This window comes from Nicotiana tomentosiformis, chromosome 6 (genome assembly GCF_000390325.3).
Source record: "Nicotiana tomentosiformis chromosome 6, ASM39032v3, whole genome shotgun sequence".
NCBI lineage: Eukaryota > Viridiplantae > Streptophyta > Magnoliopsida > Solanales > Solanaceae > Nicotiana > Nicotiana tomentosiformis.
Window position 1 is genome coordinate 73,992,362 of NC_090817.1, and position 12,012 is coordinate 74,004,373.

Here is a 12,012-nt window from a genome sequence, read left to right on the forward strand (position 1 = left end):
CAACACTGAAAATATTTAAAAAAAAAAAAATTACCACGTGGGGGGTTGGGGAAGGGGGGTGACGGAAAAGAAAAGAAACTGAAATCTGAAAAGAAAAAAAAACTTTTTGGAGAGGGGATTGGGGTAGGCGAGAGAAGGGGGAGGGGGTTGGGGTTAGAGTAGGTGGAATTTTTGGAAAATGTTTTCCTAACTTTTTCTAGGGAAATCATTTTCCTCCAATTTCAGGAAAATGTGATATCTAGAAAAATATTTTTCAAACTATTTTGTGCAACCAAACAGTGAAAAATGGAAAAATATTTTCCGAAAATTATTTTTCGTTTACCAAACACACCCTTGGTGTAACAATAACAAGTTACTCATTACAAGGTATAGATGCTAGATTCAAATGTAGTAAATTTAGTCTAAAGTATTATAATATATTTTTATTATTTTGTACAAAGAAAATTATACTTCTCATAAAGTTTATATTTATATATATCGGAATAAGAGTAAATTTTATTAATTATTTTGATTAACTCGAAGAACTGAATACTCCTTACTAACTGCACACATGAATTTGATTTAGTGGTAAAAGCATAGTGCGTGATGTATGAATGTTAAACCACGTCATCCGTTCAAAGTTCAAACCATGCTGCAAATAAAAGTCTAATTATTTAAGTTGGTGAAGGATAGATGACAAATCCATTATCTATCAAATTTCGGTTACAGAGGGACAAATCCATTATTTATTAAATTTCGTGCACCACTATACCTCAAAGATTTCTCAATTATATATCTAGGACTAGGTTAGGGGCTTTGACGCATTATAATAGTCTGTGATAATCTTGATTGCCGTTACATATCACCCATTTTTCATTTCTTAAAGTCATCGTGAAGCTGGTTTGCTGGGCAAAACTTTGTGCCTAGTCATTTGGACAAAAGAAAACTGAGTTGGAGATGCTAATCCACGAAAAAATGATATGAGAAATCGTTACAACTTATATAAGGAAATGGAGCGACCCATGTCGTGAAAAGGGATAATTCATATTGCAAAACTGAGCAGTCACAAATTCAAGTCATTTATATCTGTTGGATGATGGAAAAAAGATTGGTATTGGTATATGAAGAACAAATACAACCATAGACATTCGTCTCTAAACATCGAATCGAATTATACTCATAAAGTTACACCCTTTGGTTATAATCTCACCGCAGTGCAGTTACATGAGTGAAGAATTGGGAGGAAGAAGCTAAATTTTACTTTTGGCTTCACATTATACATGAATTCATTTGGCTGGTAGAAGCTACATGGTCAAAGTGCTGAATCGAGTTCAATTTACTCTATCAAGTAGCCTCTCCACCATGATCTTTTGCTGCACTGGAGTCAAGGACTCAGAGTTCATTATTGCGTTTGCAACAAGAATGATTGTGGATTGGTGCTCAGCATTTACCTATAGCAGAATAAATGTCTAAATTGAAAAAGGAAGCACTAATTGACAATTTGAAAGAGATGAACCAACCAACCGCAACAAAAAAGAGTGAACTAATTTCATACCCACACACGGCCATTTAAACCAACAGCTATCTCAAAAGCTAGCTTCTTTCCAAGACCCTCAAGAACTGGACATGTTGGTGAACTCAGCAACCTAAGAAGAAAATACAAAATGATGAACATGTAGCTAAGGGAATAGCTTAAGCCTGAATAGCATGCAACAAGACCTTCACCCTTTTTCTTGTCTCTTTTCTGATCAGCAAGTTTACAGTATAACCTAAGAAAAGATCTGTGTTGCAAGTTAAAGCCAAAACAGAATCTTACATCCGTGATAAACCAGTTGACGATTCAAACATGTAGCCATCCTTGATGAGGCCAAACTCGCCAGCTTTTCCAGAAGCTGTATTGAATAAGATAATTATTTGAAAATTAGGAATAAAAGCAGATAGATTATGATATACAAAAAATCCTGTTGCAAATTAATTAGGAAGGTACCAACCATCCATGCAAGATAACTCAGGGTTCATTCCAGGGTTGGCCTTGACTACACGGGCATAAATTAGAGTACCTACCTGAAAGAACATGATAACTTATAAGAAAATAGGTCCTGATATACACATGATAAAAAAAATTTATTAAGATAAATCATATGGTTTATTCGAATTTAATATGGGGACATGACATTAATTTGGTGTTCCGGTAGGCAAATAGTCCTTTTCTTTAATTAGTACAATATCAATTTATTGTTGAAAGAAAGAAAGTCATTTTATTGCACAATAGTAATAAGATGGTGCCGGCATGTTTACAAGCAGAAACTCAGCCTGACAATGATACATGAAAAGCTATATACTGGATAACTTCTTTTTTGTGTGTGGAATAATAGTTAGTTCACCTATCAAGTTGTTTTTATTTCCCTTTTCTTATTTTAAGCTCACTGGAGCAATTTCAACCTTTAAGTAGATAAACAAATTGGACCAAATCTAATTCATGGTTCTGATCAGACAAACTCACATAAAAATTTCATGTCATAAGACTTCCTTTCATGCGGTCGAGATTTAATCTAATCATCATTTTTTTGTCCAGGTAATCACAAACTTTACATTGAGGTTAAAAGGTAAATCCAAAATCCAGTGTTATTAAAAGCGATTGCTTCATCGCTTAAAGAGATGCAGCAATGTGAAGAGAAGGGTCCTCGCTTGAATTTGACATCTTTTGAATTTGACGTAAAAAGATGGAGGGAGAGAGAGAGAGAGAGAGAGAGAGAGAGAGAGAGAGAAAGAGAGAGAGAGAGAGAGAGAGAGAGAGAGAGAGAGAGAGAGAGGGAGGGAGGGAGGGAGAGATAGAATAAAGGATAAATAGAATTGAGTATTGGGATTCCTCTCCATATATGCTTGAGCATTCTCTCTATGGCTTTTGTCTTGTTCCTTTTCTCTGGTTTGCAACGGCTAAGACTCTACTATCTTTGCTTTTCCCTTTTGTTCTTTCTTTATTGTTTTTCTTCTTCAAGATGAGTTTTTGTTCTTTTTCTTCTTTGTGCAAGTCGTCTTCTGCAAATTCTCCTTTGAGCTTCTTTTCTGCTTCTTCATTCATTCTTCTTTTCTCGTTTATTTCTATTTCATTTCTATTCTCCACTTCTCGGCTAATAATCCCAGGAATCAACTCATTTTTCCAACTGAATATTTCTGAAAGGATAGCTATAGAACTGTACGTGTTTTATCCAGGCATATTGGACGTGAATACCATATAAAGCTATCGATACAAGTGAACAAGTAATGTGAAGGCCAGTTACTGAGAGGCACTCACATTAATTTATGAGTTAAGTAGTCGAGTAATTTGTTTGCCACCATGGAGGAAAGCACTGCTCTCAAAGGCATTTGGCACAATATCTCCTTTTACATTGAGTAGGAATACTAATAATCTTGAGCCATTATGATCGTACAACACTGCTGGCAGCACTATTAGTTTTTTTCTGAATCTTATTTTACATTTTAAACAATGGGAATGCATAACAATAAATTTAAGAGATAATATCCTCCATTTGAAAATCAAATTCTTCTTATGATATTTTTGAGGTGCAATCAGATAAAAGTGCAAGAAGCATCTCTAAATTCCATGACATTTGCTCATACTTGCACAATTACTTATCATAAAAAAAGAAAATCAGAGGAGAAAAGAACAAAAAATATGAGCAAATATCATGGAATTTAGGATTGCACCTCAAATTTGGGTATGTTTCTCCTAGTCCCTCCTTCAAATGCTAGCACTGGCAAGAATGCCACCATTGGCCCTTTTATGTCCACAAAAAAGTTCTGCCAGAAAACTCAAAAGTGAATTTGAAGTGTACAAAGAAAATTCATAGATCTTAATAACATCAACTATAGTTTCAGATAAGAATCAAAATAAGCTTTCAGATTTTATGCGTTTTCTGCATGGACCATCATTATATCTGTGATGAATGTTGACGACTTCATGAAAATGACAGGAAAATAGACAAACGACCGGAAACCTATCATCAAAAGTACTAGAAAATAGAGGAAAATATTTTTGGACCAACCTTTTACCTCAATGAAAGTAATTTTGTATGGTCAATTATCAACATATACTCCCCATGACAGTAATATGAATGTAATTTTATATGGTCAATGATCAACACACTCCAAAGAAAAACTTTTTCCCCAGCAGACTTGGATCATTACCCTTCCCTTTTTGCGCAACATCCGCTGATATGTCCTTAGTGGTGGTTTAGAACCTAAAACCCTACAGTTGGTTTCAACAAAACTTTAACAAATTACACTAAATATCCAAAAACACATCATAAACCTCCTCAAATATTAGGGGGCAAAATTCATGCATTGGTTGTTCATTATGTTTTAGATAAGTGCACCACAGATCTGATTCTACACTAGATCAAAAACAGGAAGCAGAAGAAACAAACTACACAAAAGCAAAAAATCCAATGCAGCAGGAAGCTCCTAGTTAAAGCATCGATTACACAGCTAGGACCAAAGTAATTATAACTATTCAAAAGAAATCAGAAATAAGGAACTCACAATAAGCAGGGATATTACTTATAAATAAGAAGAATAAGCAGCCGTTTTAAAATAATTAAAAATGCTTACATCCGCTCTTGTGTCCACCACAATTCCAAGAACAGTATCCCCCACGGTAGGTATATACTGTAAATATATTACAGTGGGTCAGCAAATGAAAGAAAGTTCAACTCGATTAGAAGAGAGCATCCTAATCTACTTTCTCAAGAAAAAGAGATCATCCTAATCTAATGTCAAAAACAGATGAAGACGGTTAAAACTACAGTAGAAATCAAGTATCACTGATGGTATCATTTAGTACTATGGCTCCCTTTTCAGTCCATGGTTCAACACAATATGTTTAACTTTGTAATTTCATTCTTTTTTCCTTTATAAAGTTTTTTCCCGAGTTAAATGAGTACAAGAAAAAACACAAAAGACTCCGATAATTCTGAATTGGATAATCTTGCTTCATCTCTTAGACATAGTAATATTAACGGACTTGTGCAAATAGTTGATTTAAGAGATTAAATTTTAAGAGATTAAATTTTGGAGATCCAGCCATAATGCACATTGGCTTAGAAACATAAAACCCTATATGAGATTTTCATTTTACCAACAGAGCAACTTATATATTACAGCTATTTAGACTATAGTATGACCTCAAAGCTGATGAGTTACATCAATTTCCAAAATTCAACCTAAACAATGAATAAGTGCTACATTATTTTACTTAGTACTCATCCCCTGTGTGTTTCCCTGTAAGAAAATCCAATGCCCAGTTTACCATCAATCATCAGAAGAATGCAGTAGTGAAAAGAAATAGTTTTCAGGTTACTTTAAATGTATTAAGATATTGGTCAACCACCTGAAGTTTCGAAGGTTGTGGTTGTACCTAAGGGTTGGCCCCAGAGGGATTTCTCGTCAGCAAAAAAAAAAATCTAAAAAGATAGCACTGCACTCACTCTCTTCTGTGAGCTTTCAATCCAGTATTTGTTTGGCTTTGAAAACCTCAAAATACCAGCTTTGACGACAGTTATAGCGTCATGGTCCTGCCAAAGCGGGAAAAATATGTATAGAAGATCAGAGATATTTATCTTGACGGCAGTTAGAAAATCTAAGATACTGCTGTATTGCCTCATTGTATTTTGAGCATACTAGAAGTAGGATAGAAATTTCTCAAGTACCAATATTCAAACCATAACTCAAATAATGCAAAAATCGATTACTATCATCCACAGAGGAAAATAACATATATAAAGGAAATGTCCCGGAACAGAACAGTGGGGGAAGCAACCACAAGTTGGAGATCTCAGAGGATCAGTGTCTAGCTTGAATACATTACCTATGTATCTCTTTTTGGTACATATGGAATGAAAGAAATAGAAGATTTTCCCAAAATAGCAAGAAAGGTATCTTCAAATTTGAGTTCGTGGTGTAAAGTCAAGTATATAAATGATCCAGAATCACTGATAGATTTGGCGGACACCCTGAATTTGAGAAGAACTAAAGCATTATAAATGTACATAGTTTTTAGCATTTGGTTGCATTAAGTAGTGAAATCCCAACTTGCTGAAGGAAAAAATGGCAAGAGCGATGTATAAAGTATAAACGGAACCTTTTTTTATATGTATTTTTTTGTGCAGGGAGATAAGACCGTGTTCTATAGAAAGCTGGACAAACTTTAGATGACTCTTGTTGACACGAGTTGAGTCATATACACAATTTGAACATAATCTTCCAACAATCTTGGTGTTATATTAATGAAATTGTTTGAGCTATATAAAAGGGAACCATATACAGGGAAAATGGTGGAAGAAAATTAGTTCTTTTACTCATTGCTAATAAGTGTTGAACAAAAAAACAAAAATGTATCAAAACCCATGTGCCACAACAAGCAGAGTTCAGAAAATCACAGTAGCTACACGAAAAATAATCAAAGCATCTATATGAAATTAACCCTACTGAAACAAAACCTGTTGGAGGCCGCCACCCAGCTTAATGGTTTGGTCAGTCAACTTAGAAAGATCCAAAATCACATCACCAGGAACCTGATTAAAATCAAAAATACAATCTTTTTTGCATTGAATATACATGCGTGAATTTCATGACATAAATATCTTGGCACATAAAAAAGAAGAAAAAAATAAGTGGGGAAAAAGTGGATACTTACTACATGTTTATCAATGAAGGTTGAACGAGTAGGTAAGGGCTTTGAAGCCATTGTCTTTCTTGGTTTTAATTCTGTTTACAAACTTACGGCTGTTTTAACTCTGTTTTAACTCAGAGCAGCTGGGACGGTAACCTGTTGTAGGAGAAGAAAAGGAAACGGCGTAAGAGAAGAGGTATATATTGCTTGTTTTCCTTATTTTTTAAGTCGTTAAAAGTTGTACTCCATACATGTGATAAAAATGTTATTTGATAAATCAACGGATTTTTTACTATGAATATATAAATTTTAGTTTAAATAGTTTATGTTTAAATTTACATTAAAAAATTAAACAATTAGGCCCTTGTCACTACTAAAAAAAATATTAATTTGTGATTGAATTTTCCGACTGAAAATTATGCAGTCGCTAATGAGACTATTTTTGCGACTGTTGTAGTCGGAAACAGACTGAATTTTTATTTACTTTTTTAAAAAGAAATTCGACTATTATTCCGACGAAAATAATATGAAATAGTGTGCTAATTTCCCGCCTTTTCTTTAGCGACCGATTCAGTCGGCCAATAAAAAGTTAAAAATATTAGTTGACCAACAAAGCCATTGGGTCGGTCACAAAGTCAATATTAAAATGGTAAAATAATATTTAAGTGGTTTTGCGACGTAGTCACAAATCTAAATTTAATATTTCAGCCAAAACCCTATTTCCCCAAATTCGGCGCCGTCTTTTTCCCCGATTTCCCTCCGCCCCCCTTTCTCTCTCCGTATCTTTTTTCTTCTTGATTTTCTATTCCAATTTCATCTGTGCGGCTGACAGAGGCAAACGGCTGAAGGAGGCAAAGGCTGACAGAGGCAAACGGCTGAAATCTTACGGTAAGTAAAGAAAATAGTTGTAGTACTTTCGGTAGGAATTACTTACGTAATACTGTAGCTGTAGTAATTTTGTAAAATAGTTGACGATACAATACTGTAGCTGTAGTAATTTTGTGTTTTGAACCGGAGGGGATATTAATTAAACGGGAGGAAAACTAACTAATGATTTCAAAAGTATTAATCATTGGCGTAAATACTTGTTTAGCATGTGGTTTTAGTTTCTCGCACAATCATTCACAAGCGACCTGGAATTTTGAGAGTGAATAGAAACTCACCAACTCAAATGCTTTGTCCTTGGTCCATTTAGTGTTCGATCTTTGAGAACTACTTCAAATTAAAAAGGTCAAATCATGTGAAATTTCGTTGTTTGTTTAAAAGTCATCTGTGCAGCTGTAATTAGTTTTGTTTGCCGATTGAAAGCTTATATGCGTGTTTTTCATGTATAGATTCCATATATGAATTTCTGATTCTAGTTTAGCCTTCCTAAAAGATATTTTAGGTACTAAAAGAAAACCTATGAACTTGACTGATCACTTGGAAAATATAAAGTTCATATGATTGGCAATAAACAATATAGGTAAGGGTACGGTGTGCTTGAGGAGGGAGGTTGTCAAACTCAGTTAGGTCCTAGGATGATTTGATTTTGTCTCGTTGTCTTAAGATAGGCTTCTCAATTTTGACCAATAATTTAAGGAGTCATCTATATATATATTTTCTCTAGTTGGTTATGGAAACAAAAAGTAATTAAGTAACAAAAAGTAATTAAGTAGATGATGGTAGGTTCATGGCTATGTGTAATTTATATTGATTGCCTGAAATTGCATGCACTAGAACTTTAGAAATTATCCTATATCACTGATAAAATAAAAAATCATGTATTAGACAATTTCTTGTTCCCTGGTATTCATGTTCATATCATATAGGCTCCTGGAGTAAATCCTGAAGCTAGTGGAGTTTGAGACTTTAATATTAAATTTAGTCGGTCATAATCGTGTTGTAGATCCTTGTGCATATGCGATGTATTGGGTCAGTAATATGCTATAGCATTTCCAGTGAAGAATGGAAATTTTAACAGCACCTTGATGCTTCTGTTCTCACTCCAGAACAGTAGTTCAGTCTGAGTTCTATATATTGGTGTACTCCTATATGATTATCATTTGCTAAGAAGTCCCGTGCTTCTTGTTCTTACAATGCCTTGTACTAAGAATGGAATGTATCCAGATCAAATGTTTACTTAAATATGTCGAAGGATTAGTAGGCTGTAGTCAAGAAATGTACATTATATGTGACAACCAGTGTATTGTTGTATGTCTATGTGAAAAACTTAAGTTAATAGTGGTCATGGTTGTAGAATCTTGAGAGAAATTCTCATAAGGGGTATTTGCTAGTTCAAAATGATCTGTTTGTTTGAAAGGGATGTTTAAGGTTTCTCTATGTATACAACCTTTCTGTTTTACGAGCTTTTTGTATTTTTGGTATCCATGTAGAATGAAATGATATTGAGTGGCTGAGTGGGAATATTAGGAAGCTGAGGCAGAGTGAAAAGAACAAATAAAAGCCATATTTGGTGATTCCCTCATGTTTCAATCTTAAAAGCTCATTTCAACGTCTTGAAAATCATACTGCTCTTAGTGAACCCTTTAAGACTTCATTCTTAGTTTGTTGAATTTGGTTCTGACTGGTAGAGGTGCTGTATTTACAATTGAAGTAGAAGAGCCCTATGGAAATCAAGACTAGAACTCCAAATGTTTAGCTGCTTTTCTAGTACACTATCTGCCATTTTCTTTGAGTGGTTTGGACCACCACTTTGCTTCAATTGGACAAATATGCCTGTTAATCGACTCTTTCACAGGGCAAACTAATCTTCTAAGAGGTTTATATATGTTTCCCATGTAGTGAATGTGGTGAAGGAAGCATATAATTGCAAATTTTTATGCGACTTGGCTGATAGTCCAGTACACTCGGAAGGCATATACTATACATAAAACATATCTTTACACTTATTATTATTATTAGCTTTTTCTACTTACCAGACCTTGAAGCTTGGTATCTCTATCTTTACACTTAGTTATTACTGTCACGTGCGACCTCCATAATTTTTAACAGCCCAACGATGACATAGTTGTGCACTCGATACAAAAGATTCTTGAAACAATGTTAATAATAGAAGTACAAGCTAGGCTCGAGTGAAAGTATATGTCTTGTTTTCCATATTCATGTTGGTTGGAACAGAGTGTAGTTGTGAAGGTTTATTATTACCATTTATAGCACATTTCTTAGATCTATGTGCTGCTATGGTCCCATACAGAAAAGGGAAAGATAGAGCAATGATTGATTAAAGCATTTCATGGGAGATTACCATATAATGCTGGAATTTTCTTGAGAAGGGAAGTATAAAACTTTTTAACTGCAAAAGTTATACCAGCTCTATGATAGTGCAGATCTGTACAAAATTGGGATTCCATGTACTGAAATAATTCAATCTGATAAAGAGCAATAAATCTACCATTTACTCTTCTCCACATAATCATATAATGCTGGATTTTATTACCATGTAACCTACGTTTGGTTGTTGTTATGCTCTCGTGGAGGTTAACTATTGGTCTCTTCTGTCCCTAATGCCATTATGTTGTATCTTATGTGTCTTGTACCATGTAGTTGCTTCGTATTTTGATGGGAACCGTCCATTCTCTGTTTCATTGGTTGTATATGGTATGTTACCACAATACGTTTGCTAGGAATTATTCCTGCCGATTCTGCAAGATGGAACGATTCCCAGAGTCTCTGCTAACAATCTGATATTGGAGAAATCCAAGAAATGGATGCTTCATTTGGCATCGCCCTCTTTGTCTTAGGACGTTGTTCGTGTCATTAATAACTAATTTAAGTTGATAAGAGATCTGTAGGCTTGCATTCTTTGTTCTGCTGTTATAACATAATTTAATGCTTAACATTTTAATTCCAGGAAGCCTATCAAAAACGTTTCAAGGAATGGCGTCAAAGTTAACCTGATACCGAGGATGGTAGCTCAACCCAAGTGTCACTCAATGATGTAGCTTCAATATGGACGCAGGTGGTTGGTGGCGCAAAGAAAGGTAGAACTTACGGTCTTGGATAACAACATTCCGTAGGTCGTTCTATGACATTGTTGTCTGGTGATGCTAGTTATTCGCAGAATCACGAAGAGGTGGAAGCATTACGAAAAGAAGTTGAAGAGTTGAAGGAGGAACGGAAAGAAGATCGCGCAAATTTTAACAAATTGCAGAGTCTAGTGGAGAAATTTATGAGCAAATGTCCATTGGATCCTTTGAATGAAGAGGATGACAGAGATGATGAGTTTTAGTTTGTTGTGGTTGTGATGTTTGAGACATTATTTTTTGTTGTGGTTGGATGTTTAGACTTAGTAATGTTTAAACTTGACTATGATTGTAATGTTTTAGACTAGATTGAATGGTGCTTCAATGTTTAACTTGTGTTTGGATGTTTTAGTTACAAATATTTATGTTTTATATAATTGTTTGCATTTTATGGATTTGATTAGTTGAAATAGTGGATTAATTTGTTGGAATGATGGATTGGTTGGTTGGCATGCTGGATTAATTGTTTAGTTCTTGTATATTTAAATTGGCAGGTGGTAATGCTTTAAAACAGCTGGAATTTGTCAAAAAGTTCCCAGTTTTCTAACCACAGTAGTCGCAAAGTGCTTCAAAATTTTTCAGATTCAAAAACATCTGAGGCTGCTGTAGTAGGAAAATTAAATTAAAAAATAATATTAAATTAGATTTGCGACTACAGTAGTGGGAAATGTAAATAAATAAATAATATTAAATTAATTTTACGACCACACTAGTGGGAAAACTCAAATAAAATAAAAATACTTTATATTATTTGTGACCACTACGGTGGGAAAAATTGAATAAAATTATAATTAAATATATCGTTTGCGACCTAAGTAGTGGAAAAGTTAATAAAAAATTTAAATTTAATTTAAATTATTTGCGACCGCGTCAGTCGGACAATTGGCGTCATTTATTAGTCGTTTTTCTTTTCAAATTACAGACAGATTCGGTCGCTAACCTTTTCAGACTAGCTATTTTGCGACTACGATATGTCGGTCGGAATGTAGTCGGTTCTGACCGCATTCCGACCATTTTGGCAGTCGGAAAATAGCTATTTTCTAGTAGTGCGTGTCATATAGTAACTAGTAATAATACTTTTTCAGAGAGAAAAAGAAAAAAATGGAGCCATTTTTTAAGGTGTGTGATTGCAAACAACAAGGTTGGTTCAATTTAGATATTTTATCGTATGATGAAATTGACTAAAGTGATGAAGAGGACAAAAGGGATTACTTGACACTGGAATTTGAGCAGGGTTGAGATCCTTTTTGGAGGTAAAATTGGGTTGTAGAGATGGTTGGTGTTATCCTAGATTCTCTCCTTCCGTCGGGGAAATGGCACCATTTAGTCACTTTTAAA

General features: G+C 34.4%; 1 protein-coding gene and 1 long non-coding RNA gene across 3 annotated transcripts; one reads left to right on the top strand and one right to left on the bottom strand.

Moving 5' to 3' along the window:
- Positions 1 to 1,073: 1,073 nt before the first annotated feature.
- LOC104088112 (uncharacterized) lies at positions 1,074 to 6,829 on the bottom strand. Of its 2 annotated transcripts, XM_033653950.2 has the most exons (9): positions 6,674 to 6,829; positions 6,477 to 6,551; positions 5,466 to 5,552; positions 4,591 to 4,647; positions 3,688 to 3,780; positions 1,971 to 2,043; positions 1,796 to 1,871; positions 1,535 to 1,625; positions 1,074 to 1,430 (listed from the first exon to the last, which is right to left on the bottom strand). In XM_033653950.2, the coding sequence occupies exons 1-9, from the start codon at positions 6,722 to 6,724 to the stop codon at positions 1,311 to 1,313; spliced, it is 723 nt and encodes a 240-aa protein (XP_033509841.1). In that variant the 5' UTR covers positions 6,725 to 6,829; the 3' UTR covers positions 1,074 to 1,310. The 2 variants fall into 2 exon arrangements, with proteins under 2 accessions (XP_033509841.1, XP_033509842.1); XM_033653951.2 differs by lacking the exon at positions 3,688 to 3,780.
- Positions 6,830 to 7,259: 430 nt separating this feature from the next.
- LOC104088111 (uncharacterized) lies at positions 7,260 to 11,069 on the top strand. Its single transcript, XR_684476.4, has 2 exons — positions 7,260 to 7,537; positions 10,503 to 11,069. It is a non-coding gene; the product is annotated as an uncharacterized lncRNA (long non-coding RNA).
- The last annotated feature ends 943 nt before the right edge of the window (positions 11,070 to 12,012 follow it).